The sequence below is a fragment of the Neodiprion pinetum genome, chromosome 2 (assembly GCF_021155775.2).
Source record: "Neodiprion pinetum isolate iyNeoPine1 chromosome 2, iyNeoPine1.2, whole genome shotgun sequence".
NCBI lineage: Eukaryota > Metazoa > Arthropoda > Insecta > Hymenoptera > Diprionidae > Neodiprion > Neodiprion pinetum.
This window is the reverse complement of record NC_060233.1, coordinates 39,056,798-39,079,116: the sequence shown is the minus strand read 5'-3', so window position 1 is coordinate 39,079,116 and position 22,319 is coordinate 39,056,798. Positions and strand designations below refer to the sequence as shown.

At 37.1% G+C, this 22,319-nt stretch overlaps 1 protein-coding gene across 7 annotated transcripts in view; it reads right to left on the bottom strand.

Annotated features, from left to right (window-relative positions):
• The window catches only part of trc (Serine/threonine-protein kinase tricornered), a 111,336-nt gene that overhangs the window by 2,551 nt on the left and 86,466 nt on the right, over positions 1-22,319 (bottom strand). For 6 of the 7 annotated variants that reach the window (XM_046611773.2, XM_046611771.2, XM_046611772.2 and 3 more), the window contains 8 exons: positions 2,657-2,733; positions 2,137-2,370; positions 1,710-1,917; positions 1,476-1,593; positions 960-1,099; positions 580-780; positions 329-481; positions 51-209 (listed from right to left, as the gene is read on the bottom strand). In XM_046611773.2, coding sequence (XP_046467729.1) covers positions 51-209; positions 329-481; positions 580-780; positions 960-1,099; positions 1,476-1,593; positions 1,710-1,917; positions 2,137-2,370; positions 2,657-2,733 — 1,290 coding nt within the window. Of the gene's footprint in view, positions 1-50; positions 210-328; positions 482-579; positions 781-959; positions 1,100-1,475; positions 1,594-1,709; positions 1,918-2,136; positions 2,371-2,656; positions 2,734-8,321; positions 8,630-22,319 lie in introns of those variants that run through there. The other variant, XM_046611775.2, reaches the window with a different exon arrangement.

The following is a 22,319-nucleotide window of genomic DNA, read 5'->3' as shown; positions in this document are numbered from 1 at the left end:
AAAAGAAATGCCGAGATTTGATATTGCCAATCATTTTATTTTCTACTCACGTATTTCAAGCTTGACGTCAGGGAACTCGTCAAAGTTGGATGTATCATCGATCGACCTCACTTCTACTGGGATTGCTGCTGGTCTTTCTCGTATGTGTTCCCAGTCAACTCCTCGGAAAAATGGCGCAAGCTTTAATTCTTCTATGCCTCTTTGAGAGCCTGGAAGTAATATGGGAATGCATTTTTTTTAATTTGTTCAGTGCAGTTACAACATTTATTATTTAACTACTCCAATTTCCGAAATGTTGTTATAAAAGGAAACAAGGTTAAAGACGCACCCAATCTTCTATCTGCTTCACAGCAGAATCTAACAATAGTGTCCTTGGCCTCCTCGCTAATTGGTACTTCAGGAGGGAATATCAACGTTTCGCGCCAATTCATTACCTTCCTGTAAGTTTCTTGAGGATTTTCACTACAGAACGGAGGATAACCTATGTAAAATACAAAAACAGTAAAATAAAAGAGTTGTTAATAAGAATAAATAGTCGTTAAAAACAAATAATGGGTAAAAAACATCAAGCGTACAAACCTATTAACATTTCATACATAATAACGCCTAGTGACCAGCAATCGCATGCCGGACCGTAACCGTTTTGCAGAAAAACTTCAGGGGCTATGTAATCTGGTGTACCGACTGTACTGTAGGCTAGAGCTCTTCGATTTCTTTTCCAACTCTCGGCTCTTCTCTTACTGTCCATTGCTCCTCCACTTCCGCATCCACACGACGTCACTGCAAAGAAGTTGAAAAACTTTGTGTAAACAAACAGTATCCGCTTTTAGGTGGAAAAGTCTGTGAGATGCTTCTCATTTTGTTTTAAAAAATCTAACTTTTATATAACATCAAACGAAGCTGCATTAAACCGAGTTTCAATTGTGTCATGGCAATACTTTGTACAGACAACGACTTACTGAAATCTGAGGGTTTCGCCTGACTGAGATCCCGGTAAAAGTCAGTTCGGTGCGACTTCTTAAGTCCGGTACACAAACCAAAGTCTGACAGTTTGATGTGGCCCCGCGCATCAAGCAGAAGGTTGTCCGGTTTGATATCTCTGCAAACAAAAGTTGGATTCATGCAATTATTGACATACATATATTGATTACTACACTTGACAATGGATTATTTGTGTAGACCTATCCACCGCACACTTAGTTGAAGAGATGAAGAATGAATTCAATAGCACAAATTCGGAGAAATCGTTTTAATGCAGAAGCTGAGAATATCAAAATCTGTCAGAAAAAACCTTGACGAGCTATTACCAGAGATAAAAGACTAAGTATCGATTCTACTATAAGCTTATTGAGGACCAGTCATTTGAGTGATTGAGACTTGAATGAAAATTTTATTCATCTACTGTGATTGATATAATTTCGAAATCATACAAATTAAAATAAAATCAAATTGAACAATTCTTGTAAATTACTCACCGATGAATAAAACCCAGTTTGTGTATAGAATCTATAGCTAATGCGGTTTCGGATATATAAAATTGCGTGCATTCCTCAGAAAGTGTGTCTTTCTTCATCAGTAGGGTCATCATGTCACCTGAGAATTAAAAATAACATTATTACATAGATAAATAATTGTGAAATAATGTCATCAGAAAATTCTACTAACGTATTGCAAGAAGAAGCAAAACACCGCCAAATAATTGAACTCACCACCAGGTAAAAACTCCATAATCAAATAGAGATTAATAGGGTCTTGAAAACTGTAGTACATCTTAACAACCCATTGATGATCAGCCTCGACAAGGATGTCTCGCTCTGCTCTGACGTGTGCAACTTGTTCCTTTTCAAGCATGTCTGCTTTCCTCAGTATCTTCATAGCATAAACATGACCAGTATCCTTCTTCTGGACCAATCTTACCTGAAAAACAATTCGATCACACCTTGGTAACACATTTTTTTTCTCAACATTTTCCCTTATTTATATTCAACTTTCTTTGAACTTTTCGGCAACGAAAAGATTCTTCCGAAGTGTATTATACGTACAAGATTGAGGAGGGAAAAAAATATCAATCGAATCCCCTGCATAAGACATACTTAGTCGAAAACCGAATGAAGATGAAGTTTGTCAATTCCTTACCTCTCCGAAAGCTCCTCTCCCGATTACTTTGAGCGGTTCAAAATCCTCGACGCCCAACCGCGAGCGTTTCAGACGTAGAAATTCAGTTTCTTTCTGGGCATGTTGCAGCCTCTTTTCCTGCTTTTGCTGCTCGGATAGACCCTCGTCTTTCAACGACTCCTCCAACTTCGCAAGCCTTTGCTTACGCTCGATGTGTTGAGCGATTAAATTACTGTAGTAATTCTCTAACGTCACCTGCAATCAACGCAAATTTCATCATTGCAGATCATCCACGCGCTGCTATTCGAAACGCTTGAAGCATAATTCAAAAGTATGGATTCTAAAAATCGACATGCAATTTAAGAAGTTTAAACTCACAAAAAAAGATTGATTCTTATTTTCATACTTGAGCCATTCTTCATTTTACACAATCAAGGGTACCGGAATATGTTAAATAAGTAAACCTAAATTTACTGTACTTTACACAGAAATCTGACTTTAATTATTTCATAGCTATAAGGAGAATCAAATAATTATTTACCTTGGCTTTCGTGGCTTTGTCCAGGGTATGACCGCTGAATCTGATCGTGCTTTCAGTGGCCGCCATCTCCAGCACACCTGTAACAAAAATTGACAAATTTTTTATTAGTATTTCCGCTGCATCATAATGCGTCTGTTAGATAGATGCTATAATTATATTACTAGTGACACGACTTTTCAATTCGGTAAGAACAACGAATCAAAAAAACTGTGTCAACAATCAGTTTCAACTAATTTAATTCACACCCGAAAGTTGATCTATTTCGCAAATTCAGCATCACTCTCTAGGGGATTAATTCTGTATTTGAATAATTATATCCACAAGCAATTTAAAGTATTTTATTCTTATCTAACGAGATAAATCTTCATTAAACACGCACTTGATACGAATAAACAGATTAGATGAGGAAAAATAATGCCCAACTCGGAAAATACACGAAATTCGCCGTTGTAGTTTATACATCAACGAGAATGACGTTTGTAACCAACGTACACATGCTAATTTAAAAATATTCCAAAAACTGTATGTGCGCATACAACTCATCCGACAATAATCAATCCGATGATAGTATGATGAAATCGTATGAATTCAAATGTTTCCAGTTTTTCCCCCCTCTCTGTTCCTTTTTTTGTTTTTGGAGTCTCGTTCTTATTACATATATATAATATAATATATACATGCACGAATAAGATTGGTTGATTTTTTTGCTTATCAATACGGTGCAGAAATCGTCGTTCGTGTTATATTATACCATCTGCAACGCGATCGTTCCCACACATTTTGAAGTAACTCAGTATCTGTGCCATAGTAATATATTCACTTGACGTTTATAGTATTACATACAACATGTATTATGACTACGATGATTATTATTATTTTTAATCGCGTTATTCAAACAGCTGACTACACGATAAAAAAAAAAATAAGTTTAGAACAAGGATGATGATTAAAACATCAAAACTGTCTCATTGTCAGTCAAGCTAAGAGACACCCGATCGACTGACGTGGTGAGTTGTGACTCTGTGACACACAAGAATCATTGTCAAACACAGATTCTCACGAGTCAACGTGCACGTATGCGTATACATATAATATGTAAATACGTACAATAAGAAGGCGTCGAGAAACGGTACATGAGGTACAATTAGCCAGACTTGAACCTACATAGTAAATGATATTTAACTACGTCCAGCCAAAGTACGAAAAGTTTTACGGCAAGGGAGTAAAGTATGGGGTAAGAGGATTGGACTCATTCCCGTATCCTAATACCTTCGAGTGAAAGGACAAAGTGCATCGAGTTTCAAGAAAGTAACTGTCGAATTCTCGGGCGAAGTACACATTATACTGCACTTAGCAATACGATTTCACAACAATTGCTTTCAACTTGGTACCCATATACCGCGGTAATATACATGTCACGGTTTGTATCGCTATTTTAGGAAGATAAAAAGAGTTGTTCTATAACATGCCGAATTTGTCCTTAGTCTGATTTATATTATTCCAGACTATCTCATTGTTCACAGAAAACTCTTCGATCTTAAGATGACAACAATGAATTGAATATACGTGGGTAAAAAGAAAAATTTTCAGCAAAAGTATATATTTGTCGCAGATTTGTCCTATTGAAAGACATTAAATTTGGAAAAAAAAAAACAGAAATCTCGTTTCTTTAAAAACGACTTGATGAGATTAATAACTATTATTGATGTACTTATACGCGAAAGATATTTATCTTCTCTGCACACCACCGAAAATACGAAAAAAATTAAATCATCTGTTAAAAGACAAAAATTGATGTTCGAATGACATCAGTCGTACGAATTTGCATAAAACTTCGCCGTCACGATGATCGTCGACCTTACTACATAGGCATAGTAAATACCTATCTGCGGCATTTCGCGTATAAGTATAAACATATTGACGTGACATCAAAGAGCGTGAAAAACTCTGGACCTTGAAATTGTACACAGTGAGCAAAGTGTTTTATGGTAATGATTTTGAGGTCATCGTATAGTTTCATCCGATGAATCACTGTTGCGTAACATTACATATATAGAATGACGAATTTACCCGCCGTAATGGATTTGCTTCATTCCCCTAACGTATACCGCACGATTAAATACGAGGATATCAATTATTACACCTTGACCAAAACAATCGCTGGTGAAATATAAAATTTTGCCAAGCAAAAGGTTTAAGAACACGTTAAGTATTCTCACATTAAAATCCAAGTAAAAGAAAAATATCTCAACAGTTACAACTATATTATTATAGTGAAACTAATTTCAATTCTTTTCATATTAATTGTATTATACTTTTAATTTCACCGTTCAGTTACAGCACCGACGAAACCTTTGAACACGACAAGAAACTCGTCACAAACTTTATTCGAAAACGTTGGTAAAAAATTAAATAAATAAGTAATTTACATTATGAAAAAAAAAAAATTCCGAAACTCGTTGCTCGCACTTGAAGATGCAAAAAAAAAAAAAAAATAAAAATGGAAAGAACCAAAACCCGCGAATATAGAGCAACAAGTAAAAATCGCCTATAGCAGCTCGTTACTCGCATGTACACGTGTAGGTACGTTGCGTGTGATACGTCGTGTTGTAAAATGAATCAGAGCGTGGGCGTTTCGTTCGTACGACGACGTACAGGGTAGACTGTGAATTCAAATTACAACGAGACAGCCGTCGTATATACAAAATACACACGCTAATACCGCGCACGTGTGAGCGAGCGGGAAACGTGCGTAACAATTATGCCATGTGTGTGTGTGTGTGTGTGCGTACCTACAAGTTTTGTAAAAACGTATAATGCATACCGTATCATCATCATCATCACCGCGTGACGTTATCGATATAATGGTAACTGAAGTATCTACCAAGAAACAGAGATATAAATATGTACAAGTTGTTACATGTGTCCTTTCGTTCGTCTGCATTTTGTATTATTAACATAAAACAGCGATGAAAATCGATAAATCGCTTCCGGGAAAAATTTTCTATACCTACAACTACGTAACGCATACCTATGTATAGTGGGAATATATGTATAATCCGTGAATTCAAACGAGGTAGGTTATATGTCTGTTACGAGTACGAAACGGATGTGCTTGATATTTCTAAAGATATTTTGTACAATAGGGTTCATGAGAAATTATTGTTCTGCACGCGGTAAGAAAAAAAAAAAATTACCAGCATGAATCACATTCAGGGATAATGGGGAATGGTCCCGTTATGACGTGAGTGCAAAACTACGTACGAATGTATATAAATATAACAAAGTGCTGGTATAAACGGTCATCTAGATTACGGAAAGACGTCATATGCGTCACAAATGTTGTACATATGATATAATAATAACCTATAAACTCTTGGAATAAGACGAACAATCAATCATTTCTCCAGATTTCACTGGTAATTTGTTCGTATTGTTTTTAAATTTTTATCAAATAAATGAATTAAAATAAAAATGATTTAAAAAAATTTCGAAACATAAATCCACTCTCAGATTCGCAAGCTTTGCGGTATTGTTGGTTGAAACGCGAAACGGGACGCTCTGAATTGTGGAAAAAAAAAGAAAAAAAGAAACGACACGGAGCATGAACGGATGCAAGTAGATTTGTACGATACTGTATGTACAACGTACACGTGTGTATGATTCATGTGTCCGATGTTTTACGTAGGTATCGTTCCACTAAAACGTGATGGGAGAGCGAAAGGAGAGTGTCTTAGCTGCGGCTTACCTGCACGGCGTTATTAACTAACGGGTAAAATAACAGCAGCAGAACCAGCTAATTAGATTTCCCATTTATACCACACGTACAGTTACGTAAGTAATCTGAATTCTCCAGCTGCAGGGGTCAAAGTATGCATTCAGTAGTCCGTTTCCCCCCGAACATTATACATATATTATGTACTACAACGATAATGATACAGTACATACAATGACGCGATAACGAAGTGTCATGCTTTTGTCCTCTTCTCAAGAGCCTCAAATTGAAAATAATTGCAAACGACGTTATTACCCATTATTACAGATACGTGTGTATCCATAATTTTGAATTCGTCGTCAGGCAAATCGTTTGACGTTTATGGTACAACAAACGTACCATGCTTGCTAAAATAATCAGTTACTTCGATACGCTGTGATAATAGAGTGAAAGGAATGAAAAAAAAAAAAACAATGATATTCCAGAGTTGGCATGCCAATAGTAGTTGTAATGGTGGTGGTAGTAGTACAGATACTGTTAAGCAATGTTCAATATGGAATTTACGTAACGCAGACGGTACAGAATACATACATAATGAATTGTCTGCATGCAATTCCGTCTCTTGAATTGTATTATACAGTTACGTGTCCATTGTTTTCCAATATTTTTTTGTACAATCAAATCGTTCGCTTCTCGAATTTGGAGCTGCGTCACGAGCAGAACGAAGTTGAGAGAAAAGTTCTGGCATCAAAGATCTTCAGATTTGATTATTTGAACTTTTCAAACATCATTCGCACGACAGTTCGAGTTTTCGAAAAATTTGCAAGGAAAAAATAAAAAAATACATTCCATTTCGTAAGATGAAAAAAGATAATTGAAAACAGAGACGTGCATCGCATCGCAACTTCAAACGGTACGAGTAAAGATATAAACAAATAAACTTATCAAATCCCGTTCGTATATTTCAAATAGCATAAATCAATCTAACCTGATAGATTTACAAATGGAATTCACCGTTGAACCGCATCCATCGTCTACATGTAAAATACGTTCATTATCATAATAATGATTCAAGCACTCCGCGCACGTTGCGCTCTCCGTTCCAACAGCAGCAGCAAGAACACAAACAGCTTTGCCTCCGAAAGTCTTGACTTATCGACACCACCCGACACACGCGTGTGTTGAAATGCACTTTGAAAATAAATAAGCTTATATCTAGTGTCCGAGGAAAAGCGAATTGTAATCAGTAATCGGGGCTCGAGTGATCCGAATACGTAAGAAAGACGACTCTTCGATATTGGATACCAACGTATCTAGTTTCACAAATTTCACACATGGTATTATTCGAAGGTGTCGTAAAAATTCCTCAATAACAGTTTTCGAATTCACGGTCAGAGAAATAACTATTTTCGACATTGAAAACATTCTTACCGGTCGGTCAACTTGTATACCAGATATACATTGGATTAAGAGCCCAATTGACTAACAATCTCTAGGTTATGTTATGCTGTGTTATTCTTAAGAATCAAATTTCCCACCATACACGTTCAAACATATACAATATGTACGTAAACGAAAATTAATCAGAAACAAACCCCGGCGATATTTCTCAGGATGAACGACGCACGGTCAAGAGCATGGCAACGTTTGAACGACCCATGGATCATTCTCTCTCTCACTCTCCGACTCGGTCTCCAAAAAGGAGCCGCATTCCATCGCGCGATTCAAAACTGCTACGTGAAAAGGTCAAGAAGCGAAAGAGAGAGAGAGAGAGAGAGAAAGAGAAAGATAGATAAAAAAACCAGAGCCAGACAGGGAGTGAGAGAAGAAAAAAGGTCCACAGGGTCGATTCGGGAGTCGAAACCCCTGCAAGACACAAGCCTCGATCTAACGTTGACAAGAGTACACAATATGTAACATGTAAGACGAACATTGATCAAATTGACTTACGTTCCCGCATTTGGCAGCAAGTTCACTCGGAACTCTTGGGGTACAAAGTAGAAGAAGCCTTCTGGGCATCTGATGATGGGGCCCGGGGTCCGGGCATCTCAGAGGCTAAGAAACCGGAATTCGAGCGCCACGGGAATCTCCTCAGTCTACCTCTTATTCCTTACGGTACCTTCTTCTCTCTACCTCTTCTCATCGACTACCCGTCTTAGGTATATACCGCACAAACCAGAGTCTCTCGGACCTTGTCCTACGCGAGGAACGAAAGCAACCAACCAACCGACCGACCAACCAACCAAGAGGCCACCGGCTTGGGACGAGCGGGGCAAACGCTTACGGTAAACACTCAGACACGATACGACGACGACGAAGAATTGACTGTACATATTTCCGAGATGCGCGCGCATCTCGTTGACGCCACCAAACAGCTGATCCGTCGCCGACTGGCTAGCTGACGACGCTTTCCAACTCGACATGTACAAGCCGCGCGCACACACACACACAAACACGAAACCTTTCCAACCGTTTCGATTCATAGCTCCGGGCACCGAGTGTTCTTCTTTTCATCCATCCGTTCCATCCGCCGATTTTTTATACGTCATTTTTAATCCAAAGATTGTTTTCCAAACATCTTACAACGTCCCGAAGATTATGCCATATTCATGTTCGACTGTGTAACATTGACGAAAAAGTTTTCAACATTCTTAGATCACGTATAGGTTGTTCAAATTTTCTTCGAAGAACGATATAAACATTTCAGATGATATATTATTTAACAAGATTTCGCGATAAGCCGTGAGAGATATCTTCAGTTCGGTTATAACGAAAACTCGAGTTCCGCAAAGAAAGAAAAATAAAACCCAATAAAAGATACGAACAAAAGTTGACCGCAAATTTCTCAACGGTTTGAAAATATAAAAGCGAAGAACCGTACACGAAAGTTGGCGAAGTTGATGGCATCGATTTCATCACACGTGTATGTACATGCTGCGTATACCTGTAGATATATCGCATCTCTGTAACGAAGAGATGCAAATGAATCGTGATTCAATAAATTTCATTCATCCTCTTACCGTACACCCTGCACAACATGCACACACACACGCGAACATATGTTGCTGCAATGAATTAGCTAAGCAGTGTAGATTTAGGGTTTGGTTTGGTTAAGTAACGTAGGGTTAGACAAGTCTGGTATACCATTATAAGCATTTGCCCCAGTTTAGAAGAGTAAAACGGTCCAGCATCAGCATCAGTAGTTGCTCCATGTTTTTCTACCCGACAAACACGCGTTAATGAAAAACTAACCTTGGAGCTTACGGCCCTTGCACGTTTCTCACTCGCTCACTCACTAAGTAACTAACTAACTAACCGACTACTCGCTCCCTCACTCACCGATCCGCGACTATAGCCGGTAGTAAGTTAAAACGAGCCCACAACCCAGTTTCGTTTAATACAGCAGCACAGACTGCAGTCTGGGCAAAGTTGTTGTGCTGCTCGCGTAACGCGTAATACGATGATGATGATCTTATATCGTCTCGCTTCTAGATATGAAAACTGCATTATTTCAAAACCAAATTCAGACGCCGCCGACGTCTCGCGAATAAATTACATTTCAAGGCAAGAAAAAAAAAATATATATATATATATATGTATGTAATGGAGAAAATCAAAATCTACAGCCATACGATCAATAAGCTGTATAAAACAGCGCCCGTATTTTATTCTTATACCCGTACTTTTCCTCAAGACGTAATTTCAGCCATCGTTGCTGCTGCTGCTGAACGAAAGAGACGTAAAAAAACAGCGACATAAATCTGTGCGGTTATTTTAGATCTAAAATATTTAGATAGATACGTTATACGTATATATACCGAGCGGAATTTCACGCGATGATTATTCACGTGTAGGTATCTACGTGAACGTTTAATGTATGTATAGACGTTATGTAATCAGAGAAAATACTTATGCTTTTTAACTCGATTAACGTGGTGATGTGTTATACAATAATTATTTAACTTGCATAAATTGTAGGCTTATGACACAAGATTATTATTTAATTCAATAAAATATCAAACAGTCGATACAATATCGATAGTATTCATCAAATTGATTCAGTTAAAAAGTAAAAGAAATCAAAATAGAAAATATTACATAAGTGGATATCACGTTTCTGCAAAAATACTTTCTAATTGTGTAACATATACACAATGTAATATCTTTGCCGACTGATATTATATTTCTACTGTAATTGTACAGCGATTTCAATTGTCTATAACAAGGTTTCAACGCTTATAGAAAGAATAAAATGTTCTCATTGCGTAATATTTCAAATATGAAGTCATACCGTCGGATGTGACAAAATCCATATTTACTTATATCCCATACATAGAACGTGGTTAGGTGTGTAAATAGAAATAATTAAAAGTAAAGAAAAACCCACGCCGTAAACACGTGTTACCATACCAATTTTTCATAAGTGTATAACATATGTCGAAAGAGAAGACGGCACAAAAAAAAATAAATAAATAAAAGAAAAAACATTAGTTTATTTGAAATATAAATCATCCACCTATACGTATAAACGACGTTATAGAGACGTAAAAATCTGACTAACCGGATAATAAATCATATTTACCGTTTAGTATATTATGGTATAACCCGTGATACACTATAATTATATACATATACTATGACATACACATGCATGTATATAAATATAGTCGTGTGTGCTAATATTATGTATAATATCAGACAGGTCCTTTGTTGACCTTTGACCTTAAATAACTTTTTAAAGACTAAATTTATCATAAAATGATATCAAACCTTTATTGTAGAGGGTTCAATTCCCTACAAAAATACGTTCTAGTCCTAACATTACACTAATGCGTTGCCGAGTTATAAAATTCCAAAGCCTAAATCCAATTTTTTCCATGCTATTCAAACGGGAAATAGAAAATCGCGACGAGGCTCCTCTAAATATTAATATTAAAAACTAAAGCTTGGACAGCATCTTTGTTTCGCTATTTCGAACAATATTTTTGACTTGAAGTTTGAAGAAACAAATAGACGATTTTTTTGACATAATCCAATACGTATAATACATACACGCGATATGCCGCGTATAATTAATCAACCAGCTCGTCTCCAGCGTCAAACTAGTCGCGTATAACGTAAATTAGCGTAATTACGAACACACTTTTATAGAGGTGTGTGTGTGTGTGTGCGCGTGTATATGCATATAGATAATATGTAAATAGGTGTAAGGTACGAGGTGAAATCTTTGAGGAGAATCACGAGATCGACGAGAACTCGTTTCTACGTGGACTTTGTACAAACAGACTCGGGTCTGTTTTATTGATAAAGATTAAGAGTTCAGATTTCCGAATTTTTGAAAATCTAGGTACTATTTTGAAAAATTTGATTTTGAGTACCGAAGGGCCGAAAATGTCGAGAGCCTTTTCTCGTCGTACGGTTAATACGAGCCAGCCGGTACAAGTGTTTGAAACAATATACACATGTACATCATACATGCATATATATATATATGTGTAATCACAACTGCATTACATATGTTATGGACGTGTAACGAGTAAATGCTGCACGTAATAATTTATATACATATGTAGAGGTACGTTATACGTTTTTACCGTATAACGCGACGAGATCGAAGGCTTCTGTAATCCCGGTGTCAACTTTACCTCAGAATGCCGTGTACTTACATGTATATTACATACATACCTATACACACTGTACGTATATCGAAACGTGTCGATAACTTCACCACCCGGAGTTTATTCAGTCTGATCGTCACCCTTTTCACTTTCCAGTTATACATGTATAAATAATATGCAACGTACAAGATAATCCGCTGGATAGCTTGCAAGCATATTCTCTAAGATGAAAAGCTTCGCAGCAACGTTGTTCAGCGTTTTGCAATTATTACATGGACACGTGCGAAAGTAGGATGTAATACAATAATCAACGTAACTTCTCGCAGAGGAACACCTTTCGTGCATATCGTTAAATCGACCGAATGACCGTTAAGAATTCACCACCACCAACGTTGGCAGGAAACGTTCAAGCTTTTATGATCCGCTGCACCGATCAGCTGCAACCTCAAAATAACGGATTCAACTACAAGTACCTCGTACACTTCGTACACCTGACCAAGGGCATTTAGCTACATACAATACTCAAATATATGCCGTATCACAGGTACGTGTACGTTTTTAGAGAGCGTATAATGGAGAGAAGAAGAAGAAGAAGAAGAAGAGCTCTGCATCGTAGGTATGCATGGGTATACAAATCTATGCGACACGTAGGGCTTCCTTGCAGCGTTGCACGTTCTGCATATTATTCGTTGCGTAACGTTCTCGGACTCTTTAAGAGGGGTAAAACCCACCTACCTGCTGCTTCTGCTGCTGCATTCATCCAAGTTATTCTCGAGAGCATTACACGAGCAGAAAGACTTATAGCACGCCGGTTAAATTTAAACCAAAATTGAAACAGACGGCAAGAATTAAACTTCCGAAAGGCCGCATTAACGTGATTGTTGTTATTTTATGTTTTATTTTTATTTTCATCCTACGCGGATGGTATGATAAGAATAAAGCAGCACGAGGGAACATGAAAATCGTGAGTTGATTTTGGGCAAGCTTGTTACATAGGATATTTAATGTAAGTATATTTACGATGGTGATTTTTTTTTTGTTTTTTAATTCTCTTACTTAACTCACGTGCCCCGTCTTGAAATTAATATGCGTAATATTTGTACAATAGCAAAGACGCGACGATTTATTATTATCATCTTCACTTTGTGGTGTGAAATTTTATCATAATAATTATGTATATATTATAATTACAAATGATAGGTAGTTAAAAAAGGAAATTCAATGGGGCAAAAATTGACACCGCAATTGCATATTTCGTAATTAATCACAATTTATAGAGTGGTTACGAGACATTACTTGTCAAATAATTTTACTTTGTGTGATTTCTCATGATTTCCAAGATTTCATAAGATTTCTCAAGATTATAAAGAGATTCCTGTAATCCTAAATGATTTCTCACGACTACCGATGATTACCGATCAACAATTTTACTTTAATATTGATAATTTCAGTATGATTTCGTATACTACTCAAGTAAATCTTGTTGTCCGAATATATCTTTTGACGAGAATTGTTACTAATTTTAAAAATTATGGAATAAGAGCGGATCTAGGAAAAAGTTATTGCAACAATACAAATTTTCAAGCCTTCCACGATAACAACGAGCAAATTTCAACTACATACACCGATAGCTGGTATAGTTTGATATTGCACAAATTATTGTACAAATTAATCATTAGTCAGTCTTACTATATTACAAAATTTTTATCGTTACGTAAGAAACTTAAAGAAGGCTTGCCTGTGCCATAAAAAGTCACCGGATCAAAGGAATATTCAACGAGTGTATTACATACATATTACGCAGGCACGGAAAACTAGTCAAGGAACTTAATGATTTCCCATGCTTAATGAACACTGAACAATTAACCAAAATCGTGGGTCCCTTTACGCGCATATATCTGAACAGGATGTACCTTGTGTAACGGTTTAGAATTCGGACAATATATTACACGCTATAGGTATGTACTGCATGTTCTTGATTAAGGATAACTCCTGTAAATATATGCATGTATAATGTATATACGTGTAGGTACAGTTTTACGTGCGTGCGTGTGCTGTACTAAACACGTATAACAAATACAGCAAGAAGGGACGGACGCGGTCAATGAGAATTTAGAAATTCAACAACAAGTAAGTGACAAGTTGTAATACATAGACATTTACATTCGACTTTTAAATAATAACGTGTTCATAGATTTGGATATTACGTCATGTGATCGTTTGCACTGGCACGTGAGTAAAGATTCATCGAACTGTAAACTTCGGTGATAAAACAGAACGTATTTATAAACGTTCATACGTGTACATATGTGTATATACATATATAGCGCGTAAGTGCAGCGGTGCATAAATTTTAATTAGGTGCTTGAAACGTCGAACGTTTGATATAAATGACAGCTGAAGAGATTATCCAGACATCGTTTGTGCTTATACGTGTGTATATACATCGTCGAGAGTAAATAACTCGTTCGTAGCTGCAGAATAACGATTGTAAAAGTTGACAAAACGCATGCTGCACGATGCATGACGATATGAAGTGTCTGTACCGCGACACGTTTCCATATATAAATCAACAATCATCAATCACAACTGTTTTTAACCTGTCGATGAAATTTCAACTTTTCAAATTCGTAATTTAATAAACCTACAAGTCGCGCCTGCGATGATGCGTCGGAAAAATTTAAGAATAAGAAGAAAAAAAAACAAACAACAACTACAATAACGTTACAACGAATATCAAAAAATGCGACCCGAAATCGTGAAAATCAAGTTACCTCTGCGAGTTATCTTCGTCTGTCAATATATTAGTCGTGATAATTTTAAGGTTCGTGCGACTATCGCCCACCCATCGACCGACAAAGATAATCACAAAGCAGCTACCGCGTGATTTGTAAAAGATACGGTATAATACGTACATTTACTGCAAATCGTCGAAATTTTATAGACCCTTCCAAGTTTAATATTTATATACGTAGGTAAACCTGGAATGAAGAAAGTGAAAAAACGGGAGTCTCGACAATCCCGTGCAAATATGCGCGTTGGTTAGAAACCGTGTGAAAGTGAAACCTAAACACCGATCCGATATTTGCATAAGTCAATTGTAAGCTGTCGAAGGCTGAAATAACGATAAGCTGCTTTGTGTCCGTACGTACATAACAAAGTCTGCAGCATCCGCGGGTTTTAAAAAGACCATTTGATCGTAAATCGCAAACCATCGAACGATATATAATCGAACACCGATCAGAAGTAGGTACTTTCGTTGGTATAATTAGGTTGGCACTGATTAAAAGGTGAAATGTGAATTAAAATCAGAAGACAAAGAACACGTCACAGCACTCGATCATCGTAATTGTTTTTCAAAACTGATCTATCTCCTCATCGCTAACGGCGATGATTCATTTCTCGTACATACATATATATATATACACGTGCATATTTACACTCGATCAATCTAATTTTATCAATTCGAACCAAGGACAAATATAGCGAGCTATAATTACAATCATGGAGCTATATTTAGCGTTTTATGTACATTTCATCTGAGTAACTGTTTTACTCTGTAATATTTAACAATGAATACGATATTACGTGTATTAGAATTCTTAAGCCCTTTCATTTTCTTCACAATTTTCTATTGACTACACATTCATTAGCTCTATAAAAAATCGTAAGCTACAGTCGTCATTTCTGACGATTTCTGGGGCCCGGAATTTTTTTTTTTTTTTTTTATCTCAAAGTCAATTAGTAACCACATTTTCCGACTAACTGCAGGCACCTCAGAGACTCAAAGGAGAAAAAAAAGAAAAAAACTGAGAAAAACATCGTAGGATCAACAGCTGAGAGAATGCGAATGAATTTACGTTAAAAAGAACGTCATCATGCTTATAAAGCATAGTTTATTGACACGGCTCTGCCAATATTATCAACATATGATGATTACGGTACATTCCGAGACTCATTAATCAGCACAGATGTTGAATTACATTACATTGTATGTGTGCCAACGCCAAGTATGTCAAGTAGGTATACCGGTAGAGTGATACAAAGATTGAGTAAATTGGTTGAAAATTAAATGAAAGAAAATTAAACGAAAGATTCGACATGTGCGCAACATATTACGACTGCCTAAACGTGTGATAGATTATATTTATGTTCCACGCTGCGTAGAGAACGAGAGAGAGAGAGAGAGAGAGGAACATTGATGCAATGTCGTTACACTGCGCGTTGGAGATATTCTACTTACCATATAGGTAACATATTCGTATAAGAATATCAACTTCTTCACGGAAGCAGCTAGTTCAACGTTTGACGTGTAAACGACACTTTACGAGTTCAGCCTCGATCCGCATGTTTGCAAATGTTCGTTTAATCATACATGTGCGTACAACAAGGTATAACCATACGTGTTGGCGCAGAAAAGTCAAATGTCACCGCTGCATGGAATACATGTACCTACTTATATATTATATATAAGTTGTTTTTTTTTTCTTCTCGGCCATTAGTGGCTAAAAGTACAGACGTTGCGATACCTCTATACATATTTCTGCACTACGAGGATATAAAGAAAAAGAAAAAGAGAGAGAGAAAAAAATTTATAAATAGATTAATAAATAAACCAGTTACAATCGCTTCAAATCCGGATAAAATAGAGGCTAATTAAAGCCGTGCAAAAGAGCGCTAGACCATTAAATACGTTACCATACAGACGAACTCAGAGGCGAGAGAATTAATTGTCTGGAAAGAATCTCCGTAAGACGTTAAGTATTAAATATACGAATGCTCAATAGCGTGTCTGTAGAAATCTGGTGAAATGAAATGAAATGAAATGAAATGAAGTGAAGTGAAGTGAAGATAAGGCAAAGCAAGGTAGGTTTATGGCTTCGGAGAATCGAGGTTGAAGTAACAGTAATCTCGGCAACCTATACATAGAGTGTCCCTCTTGATTTTTAGTGTTATAAAGTTTTCTTTCACGCTTTAATAAATAAATCAACTGAACCCTGAATATGGAATCGCGTCGTCATTTTTCCCAGTCGTGTATATAATATAAATTTGGGAAATAAAAAACTTAAGAAGCACAAGGCTTATGGTTGATCTACCTAAGGATATTGTGACTCTCGTTATCGGATTTGCAAATTTTACCACAATTGCCGTAAATTTAACTCCAAACAAATGCTGTCCGTACATTCACTACTCGAGATGTAAAATCTACGATATTTTTCTTTCCTCAGGTGCTAAGCAGGTTTAATTTTGGTAGTGGTAAACGGTTCGTCAAGATTATAGGTAAAGACAAATAAAAAATAACGGTAGAAATACATGATCCACGTTCTCGATCATTAAAACCGCACCGCGCGACTCGTACCCGAAGCTGTAATATTTCGAGAGATATCGTTATAAGAGACGAAGAAGACGAAGAAGACGGCGAAGAAGAGGAAGACGAAGAAGTGGGAGGATGAGGATGAGGACAAGAAGATACGAAGAAGAGGCATGGATAGCAGGCCCGTCAAAGAGACACGATACTCTAGCCGTTGTGCTGCTGGTGATGCAAGAGCTGCAATTTGAGAGAGGCACTCGACTTTGTCTGCGGCATTAACATAAGTGGATCTCGGAGTCGCGGAATGTTTGCTAAACCGTTAGAAATGCAGTAAGCATATGCGGATAGCGATGAGTTTTATAAAGGTAGGTGGTGGTGTGTAAGTTGCGGCCGCGGTTAAATCGTCTGCGAGGTATGATATTTTATTCTCGTATTATAACATCTCGAAACCGTTTGAAACAGAGACAGCGCCCAAGTGGCAAAAAAAAACACACACACACACACACACGGAATTAAAGATTCAAATATTTCCACACGATGGTAAATAAAGAAAAGGACTAAACAAAATCTCGTTGAAGGACGGAAAAATCGACAAAATAAAAATGCAGATACCTGCATTGCGTAGTGGATAAAAATTTTAACGATAACATATTCGTTTAAATACTTGTGCGCTCTGTTTAATCAACTTTTGGCATTGCTGGCCAAAGAATTGATTATATTACAATACTTGTAACAAGCCTCAAGATTTCTGCACAATGTTCAAACCGAATCAGCGGCCGATCTTCTACAATCTTTTTCACTCTGTATAAGCATTTTTCGACCTGCGGTCTTTGAAACAGATACAGAGTATCGACGAAATTGCAAGATAGGTTCACCTTGTGACTGAAATGTCATGGAATATAATATATCTATAACCGGGATCGTTACACTTCCACTCGATTTGTTGTCTGAGAAGGGGGATAGTCGATACGTCAGCGTTGTATAGTATAGGAAAAAGCGTTGGTGGGGTTAAGCTGCGAGACACGTAACCCAGTAACCAGGGCATATTCAAATTCGAGATGGATGGATAAATTGGTAGATATGGTACACCTATGCGATACTTGAACGGTATGAAACGAGTCACATTGTACCGAAGCGTAGCCTCGGGCGAGCAGCGATTCGTTTTAGCTCGTTCAACTTTTAAACGTAGGTTATTAAGAATAACGTTTTACAATTAGGTAAGTATAAACGCTACTCGACAATGAGATGAAAGAAACGCGAATAAAAGTAACGAAAAAAACCATTCAAGACACGCCAAAGATGTAATTAATGTTTTACCTGTGTTACAGTAAGCTCCCAATTGCGACGAATGTTATATGTATGCACATGTAAAATACGTATCGTAGTAAATGCCGTATTTCTTTTCAACGGCATGAGAAAAATGAGAAGGATAGTAAAGTTGGCACTTAAAAATCGATCAATCTGAACCCTTTTTGCAAGCATTTTCGATCTAGTCTTGTAGATAAGAGAGAGAGGGAGTTTGCATTGATGCAGTTTCAGATTAGATATGTTTTATTCTTTGTTCGCTGCCGGTCTTTACGATATAAATTACAACAATACGACTGTACTGTTCTACTAAATCTGTTCCCGAATAAATGACTTTAAGCTTTCTTTTCTACTCGTGCACCACCGACAAATATTGAAAAATATACAGTGAAGAATAAAAAAAACAAACAAACAAACAAACAAAGGAGCTAACGCAGTTCATAAAATAATTTCAAAATGCCGTCTGACACTGTGATTAAATAGAAGCTGACAAATTCGGTTTATCTGCAAGTAATGTCTTGAAAAAAAAATAATAATAACAACAACAACAATAATCGAATAGCAGAGATTATACAAGCTCGATGATGGATCGCTTGGGTCCGATCATCGTTGTTCTCGAAGCGAATCGAAACAAAGGAAATCAAAGCAAAACGAGCGCCGCATCGAGACAGGCGGTAAGAAAAGGAAGATGGACGTCGTAAGCGCGATGGTCAATGAACTTGTAGTAGTAATTACGTTACACCGATCATCCTCCTTGTCTCCCAGCAGCCAGCTTTGGTCAGAGGCGTACCTTCCTACACGTACGATATAGAAATCGGGCATGCGTGTGTGTGAAAACTCGTATTAGAAGTACACAACGTTATAGAGAAAACACGCGGCGGGCATGGAAGCAGGTCGAAAGAAGATTATCTGAACAGGTAGATATAGGATCCATGTAATGACGACAGCCTTCTTTTCCGCATCCGTGCCACACACGTTATTTACTCCTTACATGTACAACGAATCTACTTGCGTTATTTTTGCTCTCATTGCATACGAACGATTCAATTTCCGAAGGAACGACTTGCCGTGTCTCGGTCTTTGCAACAATTCACGCTAAAAGAAGATAATATCTATCCGTCACATGCGTTTTCGCACACTTCAATCGTTCGCGGCACGTCAAGAGACTAACATGGAAAGGATTGCGAATTTCAGAGGAGATTCTCGAATTCCAGCCTAGTCTCTTCGATGGTTTCAGCCGCGTGACTATCGAATGTTTGCGCAAAGCTGCGTGGTATAAGGTTGTACGAAGATGAAAAAAGGAGAGAAGAGAAGTGAATTTCAAGGAACGAAATCTGCCGATATTGGATTACAGATGAATGACAGCGAGTGGTGTTGATGCCAAAGAGGCATAGAGAGGGAGGTAAGAAAGGAAATATCTCGTTTCGAGCTAAAAGATACGAGATTGAAGTTCCTAGCGTTGATGTGAATAAAAATTCCCTTATTTCACAACTACTTTATATTTAACTCTTACGCTACAAAATGATGATGATGCGAAATTGTCCCACGGCAGGTTCACCGTAAATTGCATATAAAAAAACATCCAAAAGAATCCGATTCGATCCAAGATCAAAATATTGAAATACCGTAGAAATCGTTAGTTCATTCTTTTTCCGAAAATTCAATTCACTCACTCAAATAAATACCTTCTGTTCATCGTGCTGTATCTCCACCGCTTAAAATATTAGAAAATTCAGTAAACTATGATTTTTTCGATTAGACCGATTCATTCACCGGTGTTTCGTTGTTTTACAAATTTATTTTTCACATTCGTAATTCCATTTTGTCAAGTGTAACTAATTCACCTTGAAATATAAATAAAGTTAAAAAGTCATTTGAATCGATATCTCCGTTTCTATGAAATAACATTTTACATGGGGTCTCCAGCATTGCACCAGTGCTATATTGAAAATTTAACTCCATCAAAATCATTAGTTGTATAACTCTAAAATTGCACAGTAATAATTTTATTTTCAACGTTTCGTGACGTCAACGTTATTTATTATACGTTCTAAGTTCGAACCTCGTTGAAGATAAATACCATAGTTACGGGCTTTCCAAAAATGGCCAGCACGCATATCTCGGAACAAGCCATGATCATATCAGTGCGAACCGCATTATTGCGGTCAGTTACCGAAGAGTTGCGTTACAATTGACAACGATGCGTTGGGTTTTTCACAATCTTGACGTGGTCGGAAGTCGGAATCTTTTGCTGTCAATGCAACGAACGCAAGACACGAGACAGCGTAACGAAGTCAACCACAAAATTCCGCCCCTTTTTCCCAACTCTTTGCAACGTTAAATTTAAAAACGTCAACGTAACTAAACATTAAGAGTAAAAAAAAAAAAAAAAAAAAAAAAAAAAAACATCACTCTGCAACGTTAAGAAATAATTTTGAAGGATTTGATTTTCCGAAATATGAATACGTTTTCACTTAAATTACGATCTAGGTATGAAACTTTGGAAAATTCTCAATTTTCAAAATAACGATTTCCCCTAAAAATTTTACGTATCGTCACATCAATGTTACGCGAACTTCAGCCGAATCAGTCTTTTCGAGATATTGAAAATTCGTCGTAAAAAATCTTTAACCAAACACACAATTACTGAATTCCTCTCGTCGCGGGCAATTCTCTGTACGTGTAAGTTATCGCAAGATTCGTTATATCCTCAAGAAAGTAGCGTCACGTATATTACATATAACGTAACGATAAATCCGCAGGTTCCGAGAACGCGTATCGCATATACCGTGCGATAACTGGTACAGACAAAACGAAAAGGTGACGTTAACCTTTCGATAAATCAAAAACCCCCCAACGTCCTATTTCTTGGCACAGTTCCACCACCACCCCAGCCCTAAAATGTCAGAACCTACCCCAAACGAGGAAGGTGACGTAATATCTCCACCTCTATCTCTACGCTACGATTAAACGCCGTGTTATATTCTTACGCTATATGTAAATCACAGTGATTACCCCAAATTCAAATCCACATTACGTTATACTCGAAGGTGAAATGTTACACCACTTATTGCATTTACATTACCGCCAATATATCCGCTTAATAATATATATAACCCTGCAGTAATGAAGTCGCACGTTCGTTTATTGACCCGTTATACACATATACATGCATACACACAGCCACGAGAAGCAGTGGGTCAAATGTATATACGTATAACATGACTGCATAATCTACGAAGGATAGGTAGCGGTGGTTATACCTGTACACATGCGGTATATGTGCGAGTTATACGCGCATCACAATTCCGCTTATAGCGAAATTCGATACAAGCCCTAGACACGTTCAAGTGGTGAATTTTCATTAAGGGGTTAGGTGGGTTTCAAAATTTCAAAAAATAGAATTTTTTTTTTTTTGCTCATCTTATAATTGAATATGTTGAGAATATTCCTTTAAAATTTTGAAACGATCCGAGTCATATTCTAAGAGATATAGCCTTTGGATGTTTCACCCATCAGGCTATAACCGAACGTGACGCAGGTATATGGAGGCAGATATATCGAGGCAGCTGCTTAGCTATTGTTCGTTTATTTTTGTGATGCGAATACTAGGCTTAGGACTTGCCGGATGTAAAAAATTCTGTGGTTTGATGGATATAAGTTCCTCATTCTTGAATGCATCAACGTACAATTTTTATGTTGATAAAATACATG